The sequence below is a fragment of the Rattus norvegicus genome, chromosome 2 (genome assembly GCF_021556685.1).
Source record: "Rattus norvegicus strain SHRSP/BbbUtx chromosome 2, alternate assembly SHRSP_T2T, whole genome shotgun sequence".
Lineage (NCBI taxonomy): Eukaryota > Metazoa > Chordata > Mammalia > Rodentia > Muridae > Rattus > Rattus norvegicus.
The window spans coordinates 57,637,579-57,663,581 of NC_141535.1; the positions used below are offsets into that span (position 1 = coordinate 57,637,579).

The 26,003-nt window shown below is 43.7% G+C and overlaps 1 protein-coding gene across 16 annotated transcripts in view; it reads right to left on the minus strand.

Moving 5' to 3' along the window:
* Positions 1-26,003, minus strand: part of Osmr (oncostatin M receptor) — a 64,583-nt gene that overhangs the window by 17,329 nt on the left and 21,251 nt on the right. For 14 of the 16 annotated variants that reach the window (XM_087621734.1, XM_087621736.1, XM_087621733.1 and 11 more), the window contains 12 exon segments: positions 22,376-22,547; positions 19,512-19,790; positions 18,073-18,208; positions 17,265-17,416; positions 13,159-13,298; positions 12,322-12,475; positions 8,802-8,878; positions 7,306-7,528; positions 5,724-5,903; positions 4,809-4,913; positions 2,817-2,990; positions 1,767-1,934 (listed from right to left, as the gene is read on the minus strand). In XM_087621734.1, the coding sequence (XP_087477860.1) occupies positions 1,767-1,934; positions 2,817-2,990; positions 4,809-4,913; positions 5,724-5,903; positions 7,306-7,528; positions 8,802-8,878; positions 12,322-12,475; positions 13,159-13,298; positions 17,265-17,416; positions 18,073-18,208; positions 19,512-19,790; positions 22,376-22,547 (1,960 nt within the window). 16 annotated transcript variants of the gene reach the window in all.

Sequence of the window (26,003 nt, forward strand, 5' to 3'; positions counted from 1 at the left end):
TTTGGTTTCATTTAACCACGCCTTCTAGCAAATGCAAGCATTTCTTATTCCTAGTCAGCAGGGCATGGACGGAGTTAACAGAGTCCTATAACATTCTATTTTAAGTGTACAAAGTGTGTTGTGGGTTGTCCTGAGGCTGTTTGTGTTCTGATGTTAATTCTGCTTCCTCAAGAGGGGCTGCCCCAACACAGGTGATCCCTTGTGAACCTTCTCCCCATTTTAACTGGTCAATAAAGGCTAGAGTCTGTGATTAGGCTGTGAAGGGGAAAGGTGGGATGGGAGGTTGTTTGAGAGTAGGGGTAGGTGGAGAGAGGAAAACCAGAAGGGAAGGAGAGGATAAAAGAGGAGAAGGAGAATGAGAAGGAGGAGAAGGAGGAGGAGGAGAAGAAGGGAGAGGAGAAGGAGGGAGAGGAGGAAGGGGAGGGAGAGGAAGAGGAGGAGGAGGGAGGGGAAGAAGGGGAAGGAGAGGAAGAAGAGGAGGGGGAGGAGGAGGGGGAGGGGGAGGAGGGGGAGGAGGAGGAGGGGGAGGAGGAGGAGGGGGAGGAGGAGGAGGGGGAGGAGGAGGAGGGGGAGGGGGAGCAGGGGAAGGAGGAGGAGGAAGAGGAGGAGGAGGAGGAGGGAGAGGAGGAGGAGGAAGCCATAATGGAGCAGAACCACATAGCCAGGAGAAACCACAAGTAGCAAAGTGTCTCATAGCCGGGAAGTGAGCACAGTGCTAGATCTGCCTAATTTAGGTGTATAGCTCATAATAACTGGATAGTGTGGTTTTTATATGGGCTTATTGGGGTTGGAAATTCCAGCAACAAAAGTGTCTGTCAGGGAAGTAGTGAATAACTGAAATACTTTCTTATCAATAACATCATTACCACCAAGATTAATGAAATCTTGAAAATATGAAATCATCCTTTTGTGTATGTGTATGTGCACGCTCACACAGAACAAAGTCAAAATGTGGAAGAAAAAATACAGAGTTGGTCGTGGGAATGCATGCCTGCTGTGCCAGCATGGGGAAGGTGGAGGAAGGAAGACCATGAGTTCAAGTTCATCCTTAGCAATGTAGCCTGGGCTATGTGACACCCCATCTCAAACACACCCGCTGCATCCAGTGAAATGACTTAAAGTGACAAGCATGCTCAAATAATCAAAACCTCTGACTCAAATCTTAATGTGACTTGAACCCTGGACATCGACTCGGCGGCATCAGACAATGTTTCAGTCATCGCTAACACCTGCTGTTGCAGCTGTATGCATCTGTGACACCCACTATGGCACCCCAGGACTAGCACCCTAACTCCCAACAGCTGAGATTTCAGCGAATGGATGCTGCACGGAGGAAGCCGGGAACTTGCAGCTTAAGCCTCTTGCTTTTTCAAAACTGAGTGTCTCTGAGGTTTCGTCAGCCTAGCCCTCCTGAGGCAGGAAGCTACCCACCATCATCCACGGCCTGCTAGAGTGAGAAGATGGGAGCTCTTCTGGTGCCAACTCTAAACTGTGCTGTGACTTTCAAGTCACCCAGAGACTGACTCCCAGAGACAGACACCGAGTATCAGTGAGAAAGACAAGAAGTCTCTAGTTCATAGGTCAGGTAACTGCCGATTCAACCTGGGGTCTGGAACGGGATTCTGAATAACATTTATGTGTGGAAGGGAGAAAAAGAAGTGGGGGCTGGGGAAAGGGAGAAGACATTATTGAAGTGTCCTGATCTGTCGAAAGTCTAGGAACTCAAATTTTGCTTTGAGGGAAACGTTTGCTTTGGAGAAACTCACAGCGTACATCTGGAGTCGTGACCTTTGTGTATGTTTCATTGGGTCCCTGGCCAGCGCTGGTATATGGAGTGACGAGAAACTCATAGAGGGACTCTGGCCGAAGGTTTTCCACAGTGAGTGTCTTTGTCTCTGGGTCATCGACGTCATATTTACAGAGCACTGACTTATCTGTGATTGAAAAGCAACGTTGTCAAGAAAATCATATTCAGGGTACGGCAGAGGCCTGCTTGTGGCCAGTTAGCAGAATGCTCGCCTAGCATGCACAGGCCGTGGGCCTAATTCCCAACACGACAGACCCTGGACATGATGTCACATGCGTGTAATCCCAGTGGGAAGAGCTGAAGCTCGAGGCCATCTTTAGCTACATAATGAGTTCAGGCCAGCCTGGGATGCACAGCTCCATGACTTATTAAGAAAGAAAGGAAAGAGTGTGGCAGAGAGCTTGTGTGGGAGCCAAGCATTGATGCCCCAGCTGCCTCAGTACCATCAGCATCCTTGAGGCAACCTCAAATCAAATAATAGTTTCACAGCTTTCAAGGTGTGCCACAATAAACAAAATATCCACTAAGCAGGGAGTGCCAATAACACAGGTAGAGACTTCTGCCGCCATAATAAGCACACACAGGGAAATAAGCGGGTGCCAGAGATGTGGCTTACAGACAGACTTCGTGCTCATAGTATGTCGGAGGCTGTGTATTTGGTCCTCAGCACCACAAACATATACCTTTATATGTAAAAGTAAGTCTAAGACCTTCTGATGAAGTGGGAGAGCAAGCAGGTTTTCTAAATGGAAGGATTTCTGTAGGGGCTGATGGTCAGGCCCACATCAGTTTTGAACTGAATTCAAATTCCTCTCCCTCCGCTCACAGCCCTTTTCGTTTTGCTATTGGTTATACAACGGCACGGGAAGAGCTCAGCCTGGTCCCCAGCCTGGCCCTGTCTTTTCTGGCCTTTTCTAAACTTTCCCCTAGCTCAGCCTCGCTTTCATGACTCCCAAGCTGTGAGGAGGTCTTTTGAGTCTAAGCAAACAGCCGAGAGGGTGAGCATCACCTGACAGAACAGTCCTCTCCCAGTTTGGGTTGCACTGCAGCTCCTTGGATTTCAAATATACGAGGTACCCTTTTATAAAGCCAGACTGGAAGTCGCTGGCATAATCCTGCCATTTTAGACTGAAGGAGTTTGGGGTCAAGTTATGAATCGTCACTCCTGGATTCACCGACGGAGCTAGGGAAGGAAGATAAAGCAAGAACAAGTCATGGTTTGGGAATGGTCTCACAACACTTATGCAAACTAACCACACGTCACAGGCAGCTCTGGACGCCGAGCGCCTGTCAAGGTAAGGGCTTTGATCTCTTTCCCTGGATATTGTGTACCAACACACAGTTCTGAGTTCTCATATAAGCCTTTCATAAATGAAGACATACATTGATTAAGTAATTTGTGCAAAAGCCACAGGGGGAAAAGTGAAAAATAAAAGGTCCATCTTAGACTTGGCCCTGTCCTTGAAGTCCCAACAGCACTTTGTGAACTAGAGAATTGACAGGCATGAAGAGGGAGGGACAGAGAAGGCAAGATATGTTTAAAGATACGAGAGGGGGATTTGGAGAATTCTGTCCCCAGAACAGGGCGATGTGTGTTATGAAACATGCCGGGAATGTACCCGGGAAATCCTTCCCCCACCCCAGCACACACATTTGTGCAGGTCTGCACACAGAGATGCATTCACAAGTGACACGCCCCTTCCTGTCCCCTCTGTCCACCATGAATACTGGATCAGCTTTTCTAAAGGAAGAATGTTAGAGTCAGTCTGATTGGTAAGATAACCAGGAGCCTGCTTCCAGAGTCCAGTGACCCTAATGACAAACACTCCATTGGGAAGAGCTAGCATCCCATTCTGGTGCTGAGACAGGGATAAATGTTTACAGGAGGCAATTTCCTGACAATTCGAAAAGAAATGAGGATATTTTTTTGAAGCTGAAACCCTTTGACCCAAGGATTCTATGTCTTGGAGTCCATGGAACACCGTCATCGTAGGCATAGATGATAGCTTGCTTGGTAAGGTCTTGCTTTCTAAGCATGAGAGCCTGAATCTTGTCTTCAGAACACATGCCAAAAAGCTGAGAGTGGTGGTGCTTTTCTTGAAAGCACAGTGTATGTGGAGTGGAGAGAGAGAGAGAGAGAGAGAGAGAGAGAGAGAGAGAGAGAGAGAGAGAGAGAGAGACAGAGAGAGAGACAGAGAGAGAGACAGAGAGAGAGAGAGAGAGACAGAGAGAGAGAGACAGAGAGAGAGAGAGAGAGAGAGAGAGAGAGAGAGAGAGAGAGATTTCTGGGGTTCACTGGCCAGTCAGCATAGCCTACTTGGTGAGCTCCAGGCCAGTGAGAGACAGACTCAAAAAGCATGGTACATGCTACTTGATGAAACACACACACACACACACACACACACACACACACACACACACACACACACACAATTATGGATAAAGATAAAGAGTTAGCTAAATTGAAAATAATTCAGATCAGAACAAGAGAGTGGACAGCAAAAGAGAGATGTACAACTTAGAGCTACAAGATACCTGAAGATATATTTTTCAGTTTCTGAAAGAAAATCATTGCACTCATTCTAAATTGTCCAACAATAGGTGGCTTGGCACATGCAGAGGGGCTCCTTTTTTATCACAGAAGTAGCACAGTGGTTAAATAATATTTTGTGGCATTAATCAAGAAAGAAGTCAAAGAACTTCGTTGAACATCTCGTTTTTATTTAAGAGTTTAACGCTATGGAGAAGTGGGTAACTGCAATAGTTGCTGGACATTGCCCTTTGGGTGTTAAAATTAGCAAAGATTTCATCCTCTTTCATGCAATAATTTATACATATCCTATAGTGAAGATGTTTCATTTATATGACTTTAAAAACGTAATGCAAATTGTTTTTAAGTTAATGGAACCATAAAATTAAGTATGGGAATGCAATCTTTCTAAACACAAAACTATGGTGCAGCACAAGCCTTCCTGAGTTGTGCCAAGTGCCTTCTACTTACCCAATTCCTGGGTGTATCCTCTTTGTTTCTCTACTAACCGAACACTCTCTTCCACAGATCTTTCAAAAATTCTGAAGTTGTAACGGACCCCTGGCTCAAAAGCGTCTAGAGAAGAGAAGCCAAAGGTTTTTAGGACGATGCAATGACATCATTTGAGCTGAGCAGGAAAGGATGAACGGGGAGCAAGCATCCCCCGGTAGTTTCTCTCTCAAGATCTTTCCACTCTTCCCTCTAGTGTGTCCTTCCTTCTGCTAGGCCTTGGAGCTTTCTGTATTGCAAACATTGTGCTGTCTCCAGTCAGTGGAAAGTGGCATGTACTCTGGAGCCAGGACCCTCATCCCGCCTCACCTATGCTCTCAGGCCCCTCATCTGTGCTCTCAGGCCCCTGAATCTGCAGGGGTCTCCATCCCTTTCTGGAGCTAGATGATTCCCAAATCAGTCCTTTAGCCTGTATGTCCTACTTAAAGCACTCCCTTGAGCCCCCTTGACCTCTCTAAACCAGAAGGCATTGTCAAGTTGTAGATTCACTGCAGGAGGGGAGTGTTCATGCCTAAAAGTTCATTGAGACTGAAAGCTGATTCTGTTTCCATCAACTCTATGCCCTAAATTTCCAAGTTTTTGTTGTTCTCTCCATCTGCAAAAGCTTTCTGCAAGCGGTCCAGATGTCCCTCTAATTTAGAGGAGACATTTATTAAAATCTATACTATGGGACTACATTTACATACTCTGCTACAGTAGATTTTTAAGTCCAAAGGCCATAATCCATCCCCAGAAAGTCTGATCTCCAAGCAACCTCGCTGGACTTGTCACTTCAAAATCACTAGCCTGACACAAAATATCTGTAGGTCAGAACTGAAGTCTGTGTTAGACTTCCTGCAAGAGGGCTAGGCAAGGAGGAGTGCAGACAGCTCTCACCTGAGGTGATGATGGTGCTTGTGATATTGGGACCTACGTTCTTCCACTGTAAATCACAGCGTTGGGTCTGAGAATGTGCACACCAGTCCACAACATAGCCTATCGCGTCTCCAGATACCGGCTCCCAGGAAATATTGAATCCATTCTTTATACCTTTAATTGTTTTTTCATGGACCTCTTCTGTGCAGAAAGAAATAGAATAATACTTCTGATTCAGTTCATTGTGTGTGTGTGTACTTTATTATGTTTAAAATTTCCAAGGAAAGAAGCTAACACTTGCAATGTTTGCTTCTCAAGGGCTTCTGTACCCAAAGCCTTGGCCCCCAGATTGTGGCACTCTTTGGAAGCAGTGACTTCTTTCAGTTGTTGACACTGGGAGACTGAAGTTATATTCCTGGGAACACTATGAAAGAAGATATTGGGACCCTGGCTCTGTCCTCTCTTTGCTTCACAAGCACCATGAGGTAAGTAGATTTTGCTCTATCATAAGTTACCCTCAATGATATTCACCCCCCACAGCTCCCAAGGCAACAAACTAACCAACCCCACCATGTCAGTGTCTACCACCTTATAATTTGTTCCCCTCCAGTACTTTGTCATAACAATGAGAAGTTGACTAACACAGTCTCTCACAGGAAAGAACCTCTAATTGCTATAGAGGATTGAGTTCCTCACTATCTCTATTCTTCAAATCATGTTTCAAACCAGCCGCAGCAGCTTGCTAAGTGGTAGGACCCTAAGTTTGGGATGTCTAGTGTACATGGTTCACTTGTAATGTATTTGTAATGATTCACTTTCAAGAGTGCCTCCAACGAGTTTAGATGCAGCTACGAATGAACAGAAAATGCTGGAACCCTGATGAGAAGCTTGCTAAGGACACCTCCCATCACCACCAGTCAAACTAAAAGGGTAGAGTAGCAAATTACTAGCAGACAAGCTTTCCTGATAGGCTGTCAACCTATGTTCTTGATTTCTCACCCCGAGTGGAAAGGGATGGGGGAGACTTGTGTGTTAGGGTGACAAAAGGTATCTTCCATGCTCCATCGATGGCCTTTCCAGGTTCATACTCAGCTTTGTAAAGTCATGAGATGAACCTCCTTGTCCCCATTACTCTGAGCCTCCAGTGCTCTTACGGAGTGAGGTTCACATTCCTGACATGTAAAGAGGAAATGTCCGTTTTGGTGTGAGACAGATTTCTTTCTTTGATAGAGGAAGGGGAGGAAGCTGTGTGGGTCAACTTCAGCTGCGAACCTGCACACTGAAGAAACCACCTCAACAACTTTTACTGTGTGTCTAGTCCTGTGCTCCTGCTGTGTGACAGTTTCAAGGTCCAGAAAGATGAGCAGCATCTTACTTCCGTGCAGTGATTAACTAACTAGTAATTAGGACTTTCAGGTGAAACAGGACGCCCAGAAAAACCTGAAGTGTGGGTCTTAGTGAACATTTATGGAAATGGGTGAAGCTCTTCAGTGTCAAGGTTCACTGTTGCCTCAAGTTATGGCTTTATTTGTCTGTCACTATTTAGAAATATCATCAAAGTTTCCCTCAAGAACGGAAGCCAAATGGGCTAACGCTGACTTACCATGTCCAGAATGACTAGAAAGGACCACCAAGGACTCAGGAGATGCCCCCGCGCTGTTGTTGGCTGAGATGTGAATCTTGTAGGGATGCAGGTCCAGGCTCAGGTTTGTGCCAAGGGCTGGCGCCCGAACAGAGTACTGTTCTGACTCCGTTGGATTGGCTTCATTTTCTACAACTATATTATAGGATATGATTTTGCCATTGGCCTGTGATTTTAATAGTGGCTGAAAAAGATGATAATCCTTTCAAAATGGGCTTTACTCTAAAATTACTTTTTTTATTTCTTCCATCCCTTAGCTGCCCAATCCATATATACATAAGACCATATATACCCACTCATATATATGCACACACCTATGTGCACATACACATATACTACATTCACACATGAACACATATATACATATTAGAATAAATATGTCTCTGTGTGTACACATGTGTACACACACACAGCAGCACATTCATCAAATTAAATAGAGAAATCATCTCAACAGCAAGCTTAGAGTCAGGGATATCGATCTAACTGAAGAGAACAGAGACAAAAATCATTTAGAGACTATATGAAAGACTTATAGTATATCTAGAGAGCAGGGACTGAGTCAAAAGTCAAGAGGAATATGGACTCCTTAGCTCTGGGGGAAATAAGATTTGGGAGGCAGCTGGAAGAAGACACAAGAGTGGAACTAGCACCCAGAAGTTTGTAGAAGAAGTCTGTGTCCTGGCCTCCCTTTACCTGGTCTTCTCTCACCCTGACCTCTGCCCCTTAGTTCATATTCCCTCTTCTAGAAGATGCTCGCGGTTACAGAGAAGTCCTGACTCTCACAGTCCCAGGTCAGCATCCATCAGAGCTTCCTGAGGTCTGCTCTTCTGGGAGCAGGCTATGTCTTGCTCTGTGGACCCCTGCATCCCAAATTAAGCTGTAGCTGTCCTTTCAAGGAGTGGACAGAACTCAGACATCCTAGCAGAGCCACACATGTATATGCAGAGACCCAGAAGACCATGCCAAACCCAAGGGGAGAAGAAAAGCTGGGTGAGGCTGCGACAATGGGCCAACAATCGCCTATTGACTACCATGCTTTGGTGTGAGACACTGAGGAATCTCAGAGCCCTGAATACAGAGCTGGCCTTTCAGATTGTCACGAAGTGGATTGGGCCAGGCAGCCGGAAAAGGTTGATCTTCTATTATAAAGTAATAGCTTGATTCGAAACTTTTGTATTTGCATATCCATAACTCAGAAGCAGATAATGTGACTCTAGACAGAGCTCTTTGTCTTGAGCCTTGCAAAGGTTGCAGTGGACCTAAGTAGAACACTCAGAAAAGATTCTAACAATCACAATCAACCATCAGCCATCAGTTGGGCTCAGGGACGTTGTAGCCCAAACACTGGGACTGGGTATGGAGTGGGTCTTTTTCCCTGATAATCAGCCCTGTGAGGCTGACACCATGGTTTCTCCCAGCTGGGGAGGGCACTGCTGTCCAGAAGCCGCAAGTCTTACCTTCCAGAATAAAGTCACAACATGTCTTCCATTCTCTGTCCGCACGTCTCTCCACACATCAAGAGCTTCTGAGGGGGCTGAAATGAACCAAAGACAAGTCCCAAGGTCATTTTGTCTGCAAAGAAGGTCATACATTCCATGTTCTTCTAAGCCAGTGGTTCCAACCTTTCCTAATGCTTCAACCCTTTAATACAGCTCATGTCATGGTGACCGCCCCCCCCCCAGCTATAAAATTATTTTGTTGTTACTTCATATTGTAGTTTTGCCACTGCTATGAATCACAATGTAAATATCTGATGTGCGACCCCTGCAAGGGTCATGACCTACAGGTTGAGAACTGCTGTTCCAAGCCATGGTTGTTCCTGTCCTCCCAGGGGCTTGTAGGCCAAGCTGTCTCTTTCTGTGACGTCTAGCCATGGGTCCACAGCCACACTGTTTACTCAGCACTCGCAGCGTGGGTTTTAAATGCTTTCACTGTCTATATTTATTGGTCATGATACATTACATTAAGAACATGTTCATAGAAGTTTACAGTAGGTGCTTTCAAAACAAAGTTAATCTGTCCCGAACACAATACCAAACTTGAAACCCACCAATCAGCCCTAGAGCCTCTGGAGGTCACTAATAATAATTTTTTTTTTTTGGTCAGAACAATTGTCAGAGGATATAGGTCAGTTTCCCAACAATCGTCATGTACAAAGCTAAGAGAGACACACTAACCTAGGCCTTTGGGCCCGCAAGCCCAGGGACCCTGCCTGGCATTCATGATTTTTCTCTGCTGATTCCTCACTGGAGTGCAACCTGGAAAGACTTCCCTATCCCTTCGGCTTCCTGATCCTGTCAGCTGTCTCCTATTGGCACTCAGAGAGCTGGCTGACTGGTCCCCAAATGATGGCACTACAACTGCTTCCAAGAGTCCAAGAGGAACTGCTGCTGGCTTTGGCTCGTCTGACTTTGAAACCCTAGCTTCTGGCTCTGGGCCTGCGTCTTTGGACGAGCTCCAGGAACACCGTCCAAAGAGTGAAAAGTGAAATGAAAGCCCAGAAAGCAACCTGCTGACATGTCCCAGTCTTTTCTCTCTACCTTTGCTCATTTATGTGAACTGAGAGTTGATTATACTGTATCTGAACTTACTCCATTGATATATTACAAAGGGGAATCACTCTCTTCCCTGTCTACTGTCTGTCAATTTCTATCAATCATCTACCTTTCTATATCTGTCTGTCTGTCTGTCTGTCTGTCTGTCTGTCATCTATCTCTATGATCTCGTATGTATCTAATCTACCTTTAATCTGTCATCTATCAATCTTATCATTGATCTGTATTTTTTTTCAGTGTTTAGAGTTGAATCCAGGTCCTTGAACCCCTAGCCAGCTGGACCACTCTATTAAGCCAAGACTACTCTGGGTAACTCCCTATAAAGTTGTTTGGGGGCAGATCTAATGTATATAAAACAGTAGGTGAAATTTAGAAAAGGATACTTGGGAACCATGCCTGTTGTAGCTATTTTATAGACGTTTCCTCCTTTGCTTTTCTGCAGTGTACGCATCCTTATTTACCCCATTCTCTCAACAAGGAAAATAAGGCTCAGAGAGACTGAGACGATTGCTCAAAACATGCAGAAGGGAGAATGAAGCCACCGAAACTCATGATTGACAGCTTCCCAGCTATGACATTATTCAGGAAACCGATGGTCACTTTCAGGCCTAATGCTCATAAGCATGTCTCTGTGATGGAGAAATAATAATATTAATGTGTTTCCTTTTAAACTTCTAAAAAGGGTGGATGCAAATGCTGCTAAGATGAGTATGTAGTTTCCGGTTTGCAGTTCACTTTGCTTCATACTTGTGTAATACTGTGTATTCTGCATAGAACAAAATTTTCCATTGTGTTCTTTTATGGCCATACTTTGACAGGAATGCGAGAACAATCATCAAAAGGGAAGGTACGGGCTTCCTTGGCTAAGGTGAGGGGTGGCTGCTGAGAGCGCAGACTGTGTCCCTTTAGCTCATGGAGAGTCACAGGTGTGGCTTCTCGCTGCAGCAAGGCCCTATGGATGCAACTCACACTCACACGTATTCTCAAAAACTCTATGCTTGGCCGTAAATCCGACCTCAGCTGAGCCGGGAAGTAAAACTCCAGCTTCTTTCGTTGGTCTTCAACCTTTGCATGGGCATTCTTCTTCAAAACTGTCTATTTGTAACATGGACATGTTACATCAACGAGCATGCATGTATAATATTTAACAAAATGAAGCTGTTCCACTTTTTTCCTACCTTCTGTTCTGGTTTGGTTTTGAGAGGACAGTAATGTGATATGAGGTGAAGGGCCATGAGGGGGCAGTGCACAAAAGTCGATCTCTGTGTTAGAAAACTATGGTCAACTGCTTCAATAACCAGCTCGTTGTTCCCTCTAATTCCTGATATCAAAAGTGCAATGATACAAACGAGAGAGAGAGAGAGACAGAGACAGAGACACAGAGAGAAAGGGAGGGAGAGACAGAGGGAGAGAGAGAGAGGAAGAGAGATAGAAAGAAAGAGAGAGATAGAAACAGAGAGACAGAGAGACAGAGACAGAGACACAGAGAGAAAGGGAGGGAGAGACAGAGAGACAGAGAGAGAGAGAGAAAGAGAGAGAGAGGAAGAGAGATAGAAAGAGAGATAGAAACAGAGAGACAGAGAGACAGAGAGAGACAGAGGAAGAATGCAGAGCCTCACTGCAGCCCTGGAGGGCCAGAGCCAGGCTGCTACAAGCGAGCCCCAGTGCAGTCCCAGTCTTTGCCTCTCTGCCTTAGTGGTCTCCTATGTAAGTGGGGAATAGGAACAGTTGCTGCATTCATGACAAGGAACACAGAGCATTGGAAAGCATCGGAGATGAGCTTCAATTGCTTTATCGTGTGTCTGCTGTTCACCATCCGAGCAAACGCAGCGAGTCCCTTCAACACTTGGGCACAAGTTGCCTCATCTAGGAAATAGATAGTAGGCATGATTTTATCTTGAACTGGAAAGGTTTGAGAGTTGGGCCATCTCACCGTGTGACACCCATCTAAGTCCTGGGACATAATTTGGAAAACAGTCATGTATTCACAGGACTGAAGGAAATCTACAAAGACAATTGGAGAGGACCCTGGTGGACCAGCACTGAGAAGAACCACTTACTAATCAAGGTGACTGTCCCAAAGACTATGACATCCCCAAGGACAGTCTGCTCCTGTGTGGAATGAGGCCAGTGCTTCCCAAGGCACTGACGTATCTTTGGTCCTCAGTCACCAGTTAAAGATCCACACCTACATCCAAAGCCAACCCAGCAATAGCGAAGAAACTACTTGAGAGAACATACAGAAGTAACACTGTCATCAAAGGCCTTTGCTCACTAGCCATGCCATCCAGCTTTAAAGTATGACATCCGCTTTGTTTTAACACTTTCCTCTCAGAATTTGGCACAAATGAAATCTCTGAAGGAACTCAGCCCGTAGCCTGTGGCTTAGACCTGTGAGATCAATACCAGGGAGTCCACATACCAGCCTCGGGTGTTCTGAACTTTTTTTGCATCCAGTCACTCCATTTCCAGAAGTGGTGGGCACTCGCACAGCGCACACAAGCCTTGTACTCTGTGTCTGGCTCCAGATCACTGAAGAGGTAGTTGGCGCTCGTGTGGACAGAAACGTTGTGCTCCTGGGTCAAGAAAGTGAAGACAAAAATGAAGACTACACTTGCATTTGTGTTGCAAGGCCAAATCAGAATACTGCAGTCTCCGGTTTGGATGAAGACTAGGTCTTTCAAGAGAATTTTTTTCCCTTAGGTTTTGTTTGTTTGCTTGCTTTTTTCATGCCAAATATTTAGATCAATTGCAGGGCCCCCTTTCAACGCATCATCCATACTACGAACCAATGCTGAAGTAAGGGCCCGACTGATTGATTTATCTTATTGTGGGGTTGGTTTTGTTTTTTGTTTTTTGTGGTTTTTTTGTTTTTGGTTGTTGTTTTGTTGTTGTTGTTGTTGTTGTTTTGTTTTGTTTGGGGCAAAGTTTTTCAATGTAGCCCTGGCTGGCTTGTGCATCAGGCTGACCTCTAACTTGTAGGAATCCTCCTGCCTGTGCCTCTCCAATTTCAGGTGTGCACCAGAATGCTTGGTTTGAAATAGGCATTTTTTTCTTGTTAGTATTTTGGTTGGTTTTGCAGATAGAGTCAAATTATGTATCTAAAGATCTCTTTAAACTTGTGATCTCCTAAGTAAGCCCCCTGGGCGGTAGGATTATGAGTGTGTGCCACCCGAGCTGATAAAAAGCTCGGTCTGCCATTTCTCTGCTTAGGTACATCAAAGATTTTCAAACGTAGGAGATGAACAGATGTTCTTACATGTATCACTTCTCCTTCACACTGGAGTTCAACCTGACACAAAAGTGTGTAGTCTCCACGGGAGGGAACCTTCCAAGTCATGTGGGCTTTTGTAGCACCTACAGTTTTAAGAGTGACATCATGGGGAGCCTTTGGATGAACTGTCAATAAAAGAAAGAGGAACAAAAGGAGACGTCAAGCAGCTCAGGTAACAGGTAATTCATCTCACCATTTCTTTATTCACCAATGCTTTTTGCTTATGTTTAGGAAAATGCGGACAATGTGACTTGTTGACAATATATATTGTGTCAAGTACATGATCTCTTTCACTCACTAATTGCCTTATGTATTAATACTAAGTATATTAATCACTGAAATAAAACACAGACTCTTAAAATTAAATATAATCAGTCAGCTTGTGGAGGAGGGTCAAACTTTGAAGAAGGCAGTCAATAGAGAAAGGTTATAATACAACCTAAATCTAACTAAAAGAATAATCACAACAAGGAAATAACCCTAAACAATCCAATATCTAAAACATTCAATAATAATGTCACCAATTGTCAAGGGAAAAGATCATTAACAAATGCCAGCCTCCAAATGACCCAGGTGACAGAACTGCCACACGAGAGTTTAAAATAGGTCCATGAGCCAAAACCACACAGTTGAAATGGATCTAAGGAAACTAATAAAAGGCAAAAAGAAAGGAGGACTAATGCAGAGGTGAGTTACATAAGAAGAGGGATGCTGAGGTATGGCAGAGGAGGGGAGGAGGCATTCATATTAAGGATGTTTGAAAAGTCATAGAGAAAACAAGTATTTTAGAAGCATCATATACGTAATTTTGATTTAATAGAGTACACTACACATGGGACTATGTTTATCCCAGGCACCATACATTGGCAAATAAAAAACTCAGCACATTCCCTTAAATTGTTGATCATAGGCATCCCAGAGACTCTTAAAATAGTCCAAGTTACTCCCAGTACTCTTGGCTGCCCACTAGAACTTGATGGTAAGACATTATTGCTGAAGCTGCAACACACATTAGTCACAGGACATGGAGAAATCAAGTCAGTAGTGACCAGAGGGCTTCCTGCTGCTAGGTGTCTTTCTGGAAGGGGCTATACAGACTGTTGTGGGAGGACAGGAAATCCAACAACAATCTAACCAACTGTGAGCCTGGTGAAGTGTAATAATGACCAGTGAGGTAAAGATGCTTTGAGGTACAATAGTGGGATGAATGCTATAGGGGTAACCAGCACCTTTATGCTTGGATTCATGGCCCACCACAGAGAAACACATGTGTGGTACCACAAGTTTGGCCAAGAACAGTTCTGTGTTATGAACACAGCACCAAACTGCACTCTAAATGTCCACCTCTCTCCCTGTGGAGTGGTGTGCAAAATGAAGGGTAAACCAAAAAATAACAGAAGAAAGGGGAGAAAAAAAGAACCAATAGACAATTTTAGAACCGGAAAGTACAGTATGGGAGATGAGAGTCAGCTGGGAAAGATGGAGGATGGCTATGGGCTCTAAACATCAGTTTCGGATAGTAGAGAACACAACACATTTCTTAGTTGCCCAAAGAAAAAACCCAATAAATTAGAAAGCCGATGACCTCAAGCAGTTAAAGGACAAAGAGTGGCCCTTGGTACTCATCTGCTTACCTGCTTCTAGGTTAGGCTCTTTTGTTTTTGGCTGCATTCTAGACAGAGGAATGTGGATCAGATACTATTACCTGTCTGAGCAATGTTCCTGTCACAGATGAAACTTTGAACCACACAGTGCCTATGTCCATTCAGGCCTGTCATCTGAGTTATAGATTACTAAAGGAACGCTCTCCTGCTGAGGGGGTGGAGAACAGGACATGGCCTCATTTATATGGGACTTAACATAGATTTTAAAAAAATGTTTCAAATAACCCTGTCACCTTGTGATATCCAAGCTGACTATTCCTAAAGCTCTTCTGAGCATGAAAACAAGCAGCAGAATTCTTATATCATGCCAAATGCCATGCCAAATGCCAAAAGAATATTCCAGAAAGAAAAATGGTAGGTTGGCCTGACTAACTCAGAAACAGGTAGGAGGTAAGGAATGAGTGAGTTTCTCTCCAAACAGCACACACACAACCGCCATGTCATTTTGGTTCTTTACATCAAGGAGATGAATAGCATCTCTGTCTTTAAATGGAGCTTCCTGTAACAGGATGCCTTGCAAGTCATTCAGTAAGTCATGGTCCAACCCTCACACCCTCACCCTCAGAACCTTTAGGGTCTGCTAGCCTAATGCCATCATAAATGTTCAGGACCTCCAAGTGTGCTTGACTCCAGAGTAGACAACAGAAAACTGCCGCCAGGTGTATCTAACTCTCAGATTTGGAGCATAGGCATTGACCTCCACCTCCGGTCCCAACTATTTCTTCTTTGTTTCATTCCAGGGTTTCATTACATTACAAAGGATCGGTTCAAACTCATAATTGGCCTTGGCTTCCCAAGTTGTTGGGACTTGCTGACACTGGGGTCCCTTGCTTGTTGTTAAGCACCACTCTCAGACCAGGCATCAGATAGTCAGAGCTTTGCATGTGCCACCATGGCATGAACTACCAGCTCTTACTTGGTTAAATACAAATTCTACCAGTGAAATGGAACAGAGTTAACAGAGCTTAATTATTCAATGAAGTTGTGCATTTAAGACCAATTACCAATGAACCCCATGGGGTTCATGCGGACCAATTACCCCATGGAAGGGTCAAGACACCTATAAGTGATGCTTAAGCTCTTACCAGGTGTATGTGGAGAATTAAAAACCTACTGGCAAGGTTTTACTGACAGCCTTGTCAAACCAAAACCAGAATGAGCTGTGGTGGCTGCCGTCTGACCAGTAGATGGCAACCTTTCGACTAAAATTGGGCATGGGTGGGGTTGGGGGGATTTAGCTCAGTGGTAGAGCGCTTGCCTAGCAAGCGCAAAGCCCTGGGTTCGGTCCCTAGCTCTGAAAAAAAGAAAAAGAAAAAGAAAAAAAAATTGGGCAGTTCAATCTGGCCTTAGGCCAAACTGCATGCTGTGGTGTCAGTCACACTTCTGTCCCTGCCATTCTCTCTACCTCCACTCCCCACATAGGGATAGAGGTAGGAAGTGGGGCTAAGGCTTGAACCAAGCGTGATGGGCTGCTTGTAATAGAGTGGTTAATTACAGTCTCACCGTGGAGAAACCATGACAACCCAGAAAGGAACGATTGAATAGCATGACCCAGCACATCATAAAAGAGAAAACGGATGTGTTTCCAATATAAGACGAGATATTTAAACCCGTAACCATCAAGAAATGCCATCTTATGCTCAATTCAGTTGGCGAAAATAAAAAGTGATCCTTCGACCTTAGGGAGAGTAAGTAAGCCCACAGAGTGAGCATGTAACTGGGAAAATACCTCGGAATATGATTTGAGAGGTAAGCATTGAGGAAGACTATGTCTTGACCAACCCCATTCTTAGATACATATAAAAGGTGGGTATGAGTACAGGCACACGTAAAATCCCAGTATTAATCAAAACTCTACATCAAGGAAAACGTGACACAAGTTTCGAGCCATTGAAAGAACAAAATGAACGAACAAAATCATGTACGCTCACAGGAAGTACTATGTAGTAGTACAAAGAAGAGATTACAGCAATGTTCCCAGGGCAAACACACCATGCCAACTTAATTTTATATAAAAATTACTAGATTACTATAGATGCCTTGATATACAATAAGGCCTGAACTTTCCAGATCCTTAGAACGAATAGGAAATGAGAATACAAATCCATATTCCTACATACAGCTGAAAGCAGTAGGCGATCTGGGTAGAAGAGTAGAGAGAGAGGTTCTGGGGTAGGCCATGCCATAGGTACATGTCTCATTGCCAGTTTTAAAGTTTGTTAGAGAGCTCACTGATACTTGAGATGTGATCAAAACAAGTGCTTCAGAATGTACACATCCATGAGGGTAAGAGTGAGCAGATAGAAGAACAAAGACCAGCTTCACTCGGGGTGTGGACTAGGCCAGTATCTACAGCACATTCACTGGGTTGCATTGTATATAATGGTATGCTAGTGGCCATGATGGGCTGTGGCATTGCTGTCTCACCTCTGTGGGTCAGGTTAAAACTGATGCTGACACTTCTTTTCCTTAGGTTGTTTTCAGCTGTGAGAGTGAAGTTATATGTTTCCTGTGAGTCTTCAGTGATTTGCCAGGTATGCGAGTTTCTGTGGTTAGAAACCTCACGTCTCCCAGAGAACCTTAAAAAACGGAAAGAAAAAAAACAAGACAGCAAAGACAGGGTTTAAATACTTCCATCAAAGCAGATGTATCCTGATTCCTTGGGACATTAAAAACCATAAATTCATTGATCTGTCACCGATGGATACCAACAATGAAACTGTCTCAATGAGTTTCTGTATATGATGACATTTCCTTATGGGTGGTAAAGACATCAATTAATCTAGTTGTACATTCTTAAATCTTTAGAAAAGTTGGGAAAAGTCATATCAACAGATAAAACTATTTTAATATAAATATACACAATCTATTATTCTCATTTTTATTGTACATGTTCTTTCAGAGCACATCAGGTAAAAGGTTCTATCCCCCAGTAGAAAAGATTTTCTTGTGATCCCAGAAGGTGGTTCTAAAACATTTTCTGAAATGTCTACGTATAGCTCTCCTTCTACTCCATGACTTTTTTATGAGGAGAGTTGAAGACTTTCTAAAGACACACTAATATAGGCTTAACTCTAAAGGGTAGGAGGAAAAGATGTATCCAGAAGAAAGGAAGACACACCCAAGAGTACGTGTATCTTCTCTAAGGGTATGTGCTTCTCTAAGAGAGAGTCGCTTGTCATGTGACCATTGAACAAGGAAAATCCTGTAGATGATGTAACCAGAGCAGACTCACGATTCATATAAAGTGTAGTGTTGGGAACGTTGTTTATGCCAACTCAAAGTCGTGTCTATCCCAGGTTCCCACAAACAGTTCAAAGTCTTAAAGTCTCGGGTTTCACAGGAAAAATTCTTAGGTTCCTCAAGCACTTCTGTCCGTACAAAGGAAAAGATGAGAGATCTAATTAACCCCTTTCATTGAAAAACAAGTCAAAAGGAAAGTTCTGCCTGGAGTCTGAAATCACAGTCCCCCAAACAACGAAGGGATCAAAAGATGGAAGTCATGAGATCAGTAGCCCCAGAGAGGTTCTTTAGGGGCTTCTCCGTGTTAATCTCTCCTCACTCTTGGAGATCTTGGGGATAAATAGTCTATATTGTGCATGAGGTTGACACCGTGTCTATCTGAAAGAGGGTTGGTGTCCCATGTTGGCTCTGGGGCTTCCATTAAAGCCCAGGTATGTCAGCGAGACTGAACTGGTTCACTTCTACAGCAGGGAGCAGAGAGTCCTGGGAAGAGTGAAGCTCCTCAAAAAGGTAGCGTTCCCAGAGCCTAGAGTAGAGGTGGTAGAAGCATCTGGGGCTGGAATTCCCTCCTACAGCAAGAGTGAGACACGTCTCAGATATGTCCTATGGTCTAGGGATCTGATGGAAACTTGAAAGCACACACTGAAGACCACGTAGCAAGGCATATTGTGACCTACAGAAAAGTCAGCATGCCCTCACTTCCACAGGCCACTCAGTTAAGAACACTATTGGCCAAGCTGGTAAACTAATACACTGCATCTACAAGTCTCTCATGTTCGTGAATTCTCTAAATCATTACTGTGGCCACTTACAGAAATGACCAAGAGGATAGGCCAAGCTAGGACATAAGGTCATCATAGCTTTGGACACTGTGCACCCTCTTTCTGTAGTTGGCTGGCTGACAGCAGCCTCCTTCTCTCCATGATTTGGAGAGGATTCCAGGTCAGTTGAGTGGAGGCAAAGAAGAATATTTTTCAGTGGTTCAGGTCATAAACTGAAACCTCTTTCTTTAATACTGTAAGTTCTCTGAATAAAACTGATACCAAAGGTCTCGGATAAATAGGATATCCTGGGAGTATTGCTGCTGCGTATTATTTTCAGAACCTTCTTTCAGAAAACTTGTGAAGTCAAAGAAAACTAAAACCAAGGTGGAAAATGTTTCTTTGCCTTCTGGTAAATAAGAGGGAAGGAGACCTAACATTCTAATGCAGTGGTTCTCAACCTGTGGGGTCATGACACCCGCAGGGGTCGCATATTAGATATCCTGCATATCAGATATTTACATTATGGTTTATGGTTTTGACAGTAGAAAATTACAGTTGTGAAGAAGCATCGATAATAATTTCATGGTTGGGGGTCACTAGAGCATGAGGGATGGTATTAAATAGTCACAGCATTAGGAAGGTCGAGAGCCACTACTCTAATACTTACTTGAGACAAAGAGAACAGTACCAAATGTACTTTTAGTACCATTCATGGCTTTACAATTGATGTTTGTCCCTGCGTTGTTAAGGAACACTACATTATTCAATTTTATTAGTGACAGGTGTGAATCAAGTTGCTCTCCACGGATTGGCTCTTCTTGCGACTTACAGGATACATTATATAGATTCTGCCCAATCATCAAACAGATGGTGACATTGGAACCTTCTTCCAACAGTCTGTCTTCAGGAAATATTAATAATGTATCAGGTGGAACTGAAACTTGTGCTGCAAGACAGAAGGGCCTTGGTTAGAATATTACTCAGGTTTCAAGACACATCCCTTCCCCCTCCCTGTAGATAATGTGGTTTTATTCTACCTTCTGGGAAAAACAGCAGCCCAAACTTCCATGTGATTCCTGGACCTTTCGGTAGGAGGAAACCAACTTCTCCACTGAGGTACCTTTTCTTTTCTTTTTTCCGGAGCTGGGGACCGAACCCAGGGCCTTGCGCTTCCTAGGCAAGCGCTCTAACCACTGAGCTAAATCCCCAGCCCCCTGAGGTACCTTTTGTCATACAGTCCCAGCTAAAACAGCATCACTATCATCACTTCTGGTCACTGTGATGTTGCTGTTGTTTGTAGCTGCTCTCTGTGGGGCTCCCACCATGCAGGAAACCTTCATGAAGTGTTTGGGTTCCTTATCTCAAGTCATCCTCAAGACCTCTCACCAGCGAGATAGGCAGGGACTCGGAGCTAAGTTTGCTTAACTTGTCAGTAGTACAAAAGCCTGTTCGGTTCTCCTGGGTCTCTGTGAGTGTCAATTTGAGGCTCAGAACCCCTGGGAGATCCTCTATTGTCAATGTCAGTGTCTGGGAGACCTATGCGTGGTCATATAGATTAGGTTAATCAAGATGGGAAGACTTTGTCACTGTGGTCGGCACCAGTCCCTGACTGGGATCCTGGACTGTAGGAAATGGAGGATGCGAGCGGAGCACTGGCATTTCTGTTTCCTCATGCTGGGTGAGATGTGATCAGCTGTTGCAAGCCCAAACCCGACCTGACTGTCCCTGCCATCATGAACTGTGTGCCTGAAATAAGAGCCAAAACGAACTCTCCCTTAAATCACTCAAACATGACAAAAACTGCCCAGCTCCAAAACCCTGTCTCTCCCCACCCACTCCACTGCATCACATCCTTCCCGTTTCCCAGAGATGCTGCTCACCCAACTCCCATCTCCTGCTCCAGTCTTTCCTTCTGTATGACCTTTGACATATCAAAGTCCTAAGGAATCTCCCTCTCAGAGGAACTTCCTCATTCTTGCCACCTTCTCTAGTGTCTCCCTCTAGGTGGCCTTCTGGAAGAATCTTCCCCTCCCACCCCCCACTCAGGCTTCACCACCTCACCTCTCTCTTGAGCCTGATGTAGCAGGCCCCTAGGTATTGTTATCACTGACCTCAGCCAAGCCGAGTGGAGTGCATAGCTCTTCTGAAGGTTGTTGAGATCTCTAAATGATTCTACTGAACACTCACAGTGGAGAAACCGCCCTGTGAGACTCAGGATTGATTCCCATTTGTACTTGCATAAATTTTACAGTTACAGCTCTGAGAAGTCTAGTCAATTTTACCAAAGTTGTTTATGGAGTGCTTATTTCTTTCTCCCACTGTCGTTTGAGTGTTCAGAGATGGAATCTCTATTCATTCTTGGCCAGCCTTGAATTCTCTATATAATCCATCCAAGATGACCTTGAATTTATCTTACTCCCTGACTCAGACCTCCTGAGCACTGATGTCATGTGCCAACATTCTTGGGTTCCTTACTATCTTTCTGCATTTATATTTTCTTTCTGCATATTTCAGCAGTAGATATGGTTGTGAACTGCATAACCTATGTATGTTCTTTACTTTCCCTGGACATCATTTTATGTATCTATGAAGTGAGGGTAAAAATAAAGCCTATTTTTCAGTGTCAGTGTGATAGCTAGACCAATGTCTAGTGTTTAGAACTGTAGAATGTAATTTTATTATAATCAATGTATGCACTAAACTAGTCCTGGGTTAATAGGTTGCCACCTATTTGCATCAGTGCTTGGCAAAGGAATGATTATATTGGTAGAATTTCATGTAACACAATGAAGAATAGAAATGCTATTGCTATAGGTCTGGCCTGTAGCCAAATGGAACATGTGAAGCTATAGTAAAGTCCACAACAGTGTTCAATGATCAAAATTAAGGGACAATTAAAGTTATTTGTCCACAATTCTCTCACTATAATGAAAAGCTGCTTTATTCTCCCCACATTACTCCCTGTTTCTAAAGTGAGGATTCTCCAATAGCTATAGCCCATGAGCTAAGGCAAGCCTGCCATCTGTTTTTATAAATAAAGTTTTATTGACACAGGGCTGCCCTCATTTGTTTATATGTTGTCTAAGCCTGCTTTCTGAAGACCAAATTGCTACAATCATAAAAGTGTATGTATGTATGTATGTATGTATGTATGTATGTATGTATGTATGTATATACACACACACACATATATATATATATATATATATCACATGTGCTGCTTTAAGGAAAACACATATAACTTTAAGGTAAACATGTTTTGCATATTTGGAAAACGAATACAGAATTATCTGAATTACATAATTACCTCAATGAAGATATTCAGAGGTAAAATTTCAGACATCTAGAGCTCCATGGGGAATTTCAAAACCACTTTTTAAGTTCTATTTTGACCAAAGAAAAATAATGCTAGTGTCAATTCAGTGTCTTTAAAAGGGAATGGGATATCCTCCAGTTGATTACTGATCTCTGAGTTATATTAAATCTGATTATTCTTGGGGCAACTTCCCTTGTAACAACTTCACTTCTTACCATTAACTTCTTTCCAGGAACTCCAGTTGCTCCAGGAACTCTGTGGAGGGTACTGGGTGTCATCTACCATAGCCCTTATTCTTATGAAATGTGTGGCACATTCCAAGGGGATATCAGATGTCCATTTCCAATGCACAGTTTCTTCATGCTTCACAGTGGTGCTGTAATTCCCCTAAAAAATAAAGGAAATATTTGAAAATAAACAGTCATTACAATCCTGCAATGTAGGTCAACCTGAATTACTCCAAACAAACTTCTACCATGCTTTAACTCCATTGTCTATCTAAATTAAGACTGTTTCCAACCATCACTCCCTTGGTCTGATGTCTTGGCAGTGGCAGCTATGGTCTCCTATCTGCTCAGTCCCCATGACTGTCACATTCTCTAGGGGACTCATACAGGTCAAGAGAGAGAAGAGAGAAATCATTCAAGTCTCGCATCAAAGATCTGAGATAGACATTCAACCATGCTGGTCACATACAACCCACTAAGAAAATTCTAAAAATCTAGTTAATTGAGTACTTACTTTTAGAAGTAGGCAATATTTGTTGGTATTTTTAAAATTTCATTTTAGCTAAGGTTAGTTCAGACCACCTAATCCTCCCTGGTACCCCAGGAACACCAACATCTCTGAAAGTGTCCCCTGTTTTTTCTCTCCTATCTTTTTAGATGTGGTGTCGAGATGGACCACGTCCCTCCTTTAAGCTCCAGCTGTCAGAAGGGTAGGCCCTACAGACACCAATCAAACAGCGCCTTCATACTTCTCTTTGATATTACTCAGGGCGAGCTGGGTCTTAATTGTTCTAAGACGTTGGAATCTCACATTGCAAATTTGATCAACTGCAGTTTGACATCTTTCTCTACTTTTCAAGGCCCCCTCAGTCTGGTTTCCACTAACTTGAAGTTATCTTCTCTCTACCCAACATTTTTTGAGGGCTTTGGAACATCTTGGTATCTGCTCATGAGGCATTTCTGGCTTATGTCCTCCACCTCCCTCTACATTAGGAATTAGCTGGATTATTGGAGCCCAGAGCATTCTCCATCTCTTTCATGAAGTCTTCTTAAAATATCTCAGTGTCAAAGATAGAACCCAGTGCCGCACACTCTCCTACAGAGCTGCACCTCACATTCCTAAAGAATCTCCTGCTCTCTCCTTTAAATGTTTCCCATCTCTACCCACCACAAAGCCCTCTTGGAATTTATCTATGATGCTGGCAGCGACCAAAGGGAGCTGAGACTACTATTTCTTCTTTGAATCCCCCATAGCTCCAGGAATTCATTTTCTTGAGTGTGCCCCTCCACAATCCTTGCCCTACCCCCCCAAATCTGTGCTGGATAGTGTTATGTCAACTCGACACAGGTTAGAGACATCTGAAAAGAGGGAACCTCAATTGAGAAACTGTAATATCAGACTGTAGGCAAGCTTGTAGAACATTTTCTTAGTTAGTGACTAATGGGGAAGGGCCCAGCCCATCGTGGGTGGCTCCATCCCTGGGCTGGTGGTCCTGGGTTCTATACTAAAGTAAGCTGAGCCAGGCATGGGGAACAAGCCAGTAAGCTGAACTCCTCTGTGGACATCAGCTCCTGACTTCCTGCTCTTCTTGAGTTCCTGCCCTGACTCCCTTCGATGATGAAGGGTAGGCAAACAAAATAAAAAACAAACAGCAATGATTCCCCCACCCAATAACAAAACAAAATATATAAACAGACAATCAAAAAGCCCAAAAAGCCAAACACTTTCTTCCCCAAGTTGCTTTTGGTCCCAGTGTTTGATCACAGCCATAGTGACTCTAAGGCACATTCCCTACAGCTGGAGAATGGAGATGCCAATCACCTTGAATCTCCTGGGGAAGCTACTGGCAGTCTGTACTCATATACCTCGGTGCAAATGACAGGTCCTCAGTTCAGTAACCACATGGCACATTTGTAAGCAACAACTCTAACATCTTTGCCCTGCTGAGATCACCAATCTTAAAGCACGTACACTACAGAATTCACTCAGCTGTGGGATGAGAACACTGTGGTCCACCCAGGTACGTTCAATTGTGTGCCTCCTTTCTACTCTACATAAAACAGAATTTTTAAAATGGTTAATATTTTATATCAGCTCATTATTTTGCTTTATTCTTAGATCACAAAATATGTTTCTGTCTGCCTGTTTTGGGTATCCTGATTCATGAAACTTTCATAACTTAATGAACAGCCTTTAGGTGTTACATTTAAGTATTCTTAAAATACTAGACAACAAAAAAATAGTAGAAAACATCTCAATTCTCTTATTCTTATTGCCCTTGGTATGAGCACAATCTGAGTGTTCTGTCATGTGCTTGGGTGGTCTTGCCCTGCACCTGCCTGCCCCAACCTGTCTCCATAGTCTCTGAGCCCACACACTGCATCCTGCCTTCAAACCTGGCAGTTCCCCTATACCTCTCTCTCAAGGCCTCTGATGGTTCCCATTGGGTTTTCCCAGAGATCTTGTTCCCACATTTCACATTAAACTAACTTCAACTTCTCTTTCCTATCTTGGCTCAAAGAATCTTCCATGTAAACCGTGGGAGAAAATTAGGCCTAACTCCAGCATTCACTAGTGAGTCGTCCACCCCATACTAATTTTGAACATCCCATTTGTGTGCTCGGCTCCTTGCACAACGCCAGATGCAGGCCCACAAATCCAACACTCTGAGCTGAGTAATTTAATCACTTGATTAATATGCAGTGGGTCATGTTTCCCTATAAGCTGTGTGGATTTTATCTAACCTCAATTTACACTCTGTGGTCTTTATAGCCTTGTCAATGAAGAAGATAAACTTTGGCTGTGTCAGTCAAATTAGTGATTTAAAAAAAATTGTGGCAAATTTTCTTTGTTTTGTTTTCAGTCATTGAAGGGGCAAGTTGAATACATCCCTTGTAGACATTAGTAGGTCACAAAAATTGGCATACGCACAGACATAGAAATATATCTGAGGTCACTGACTCATTGCTGAGGCATGAGTCCTACCCCTCCATGATTCACACCACAGGCCTCTTTCCAAGTTTGAGCTGTTACTCTGCCTTCCCTTGCTATTGAATAAGAATATAGAAACCGTCCTAGAGGGAGGAACAGAAGTTTGGCCCGGGGCAGTGCCAAGTACTGTGCCTGTCAGTAGGGCTCTGTGTGACTAGCACTGTCAGGGAGATGGCATATTCTAACTTTGAGCACCTAGGTCAATGTGCTTTTACTCTAGTGTGTTGGAAGTGCAGTGAAGGATGAGACTCTATGTTGCCCTCTCAGCCTAGGTTGTGATGGGATTCCTGGCTTGTACAACAAAGAACTGCTTAAGCAAACAAGACTTCCCAGAAGGAAGCGTGTTCTCTCCCTTAGCTGAAGGAAGATCTCATGTCTTTCCCCAACTTCAGGTATAAGAGCAGTCATACGAGAGCATCACCTAGCCATAGCACGTGACTGTTTTCCCTGTCTGACCATGGGGAAGAGGAATGGGGACACCTCCCTGTCATTCTCAACTGAAGTGCACACAAAATATCTGTGCACTGGTTTTTGGTCACTGTTGTACTAGAGCTGTGGCTGCATGCTCTTGAGTTCAACAAAAATAAATAGATGGTGTAATAGTCCACCCTTTGAGATCTTAAC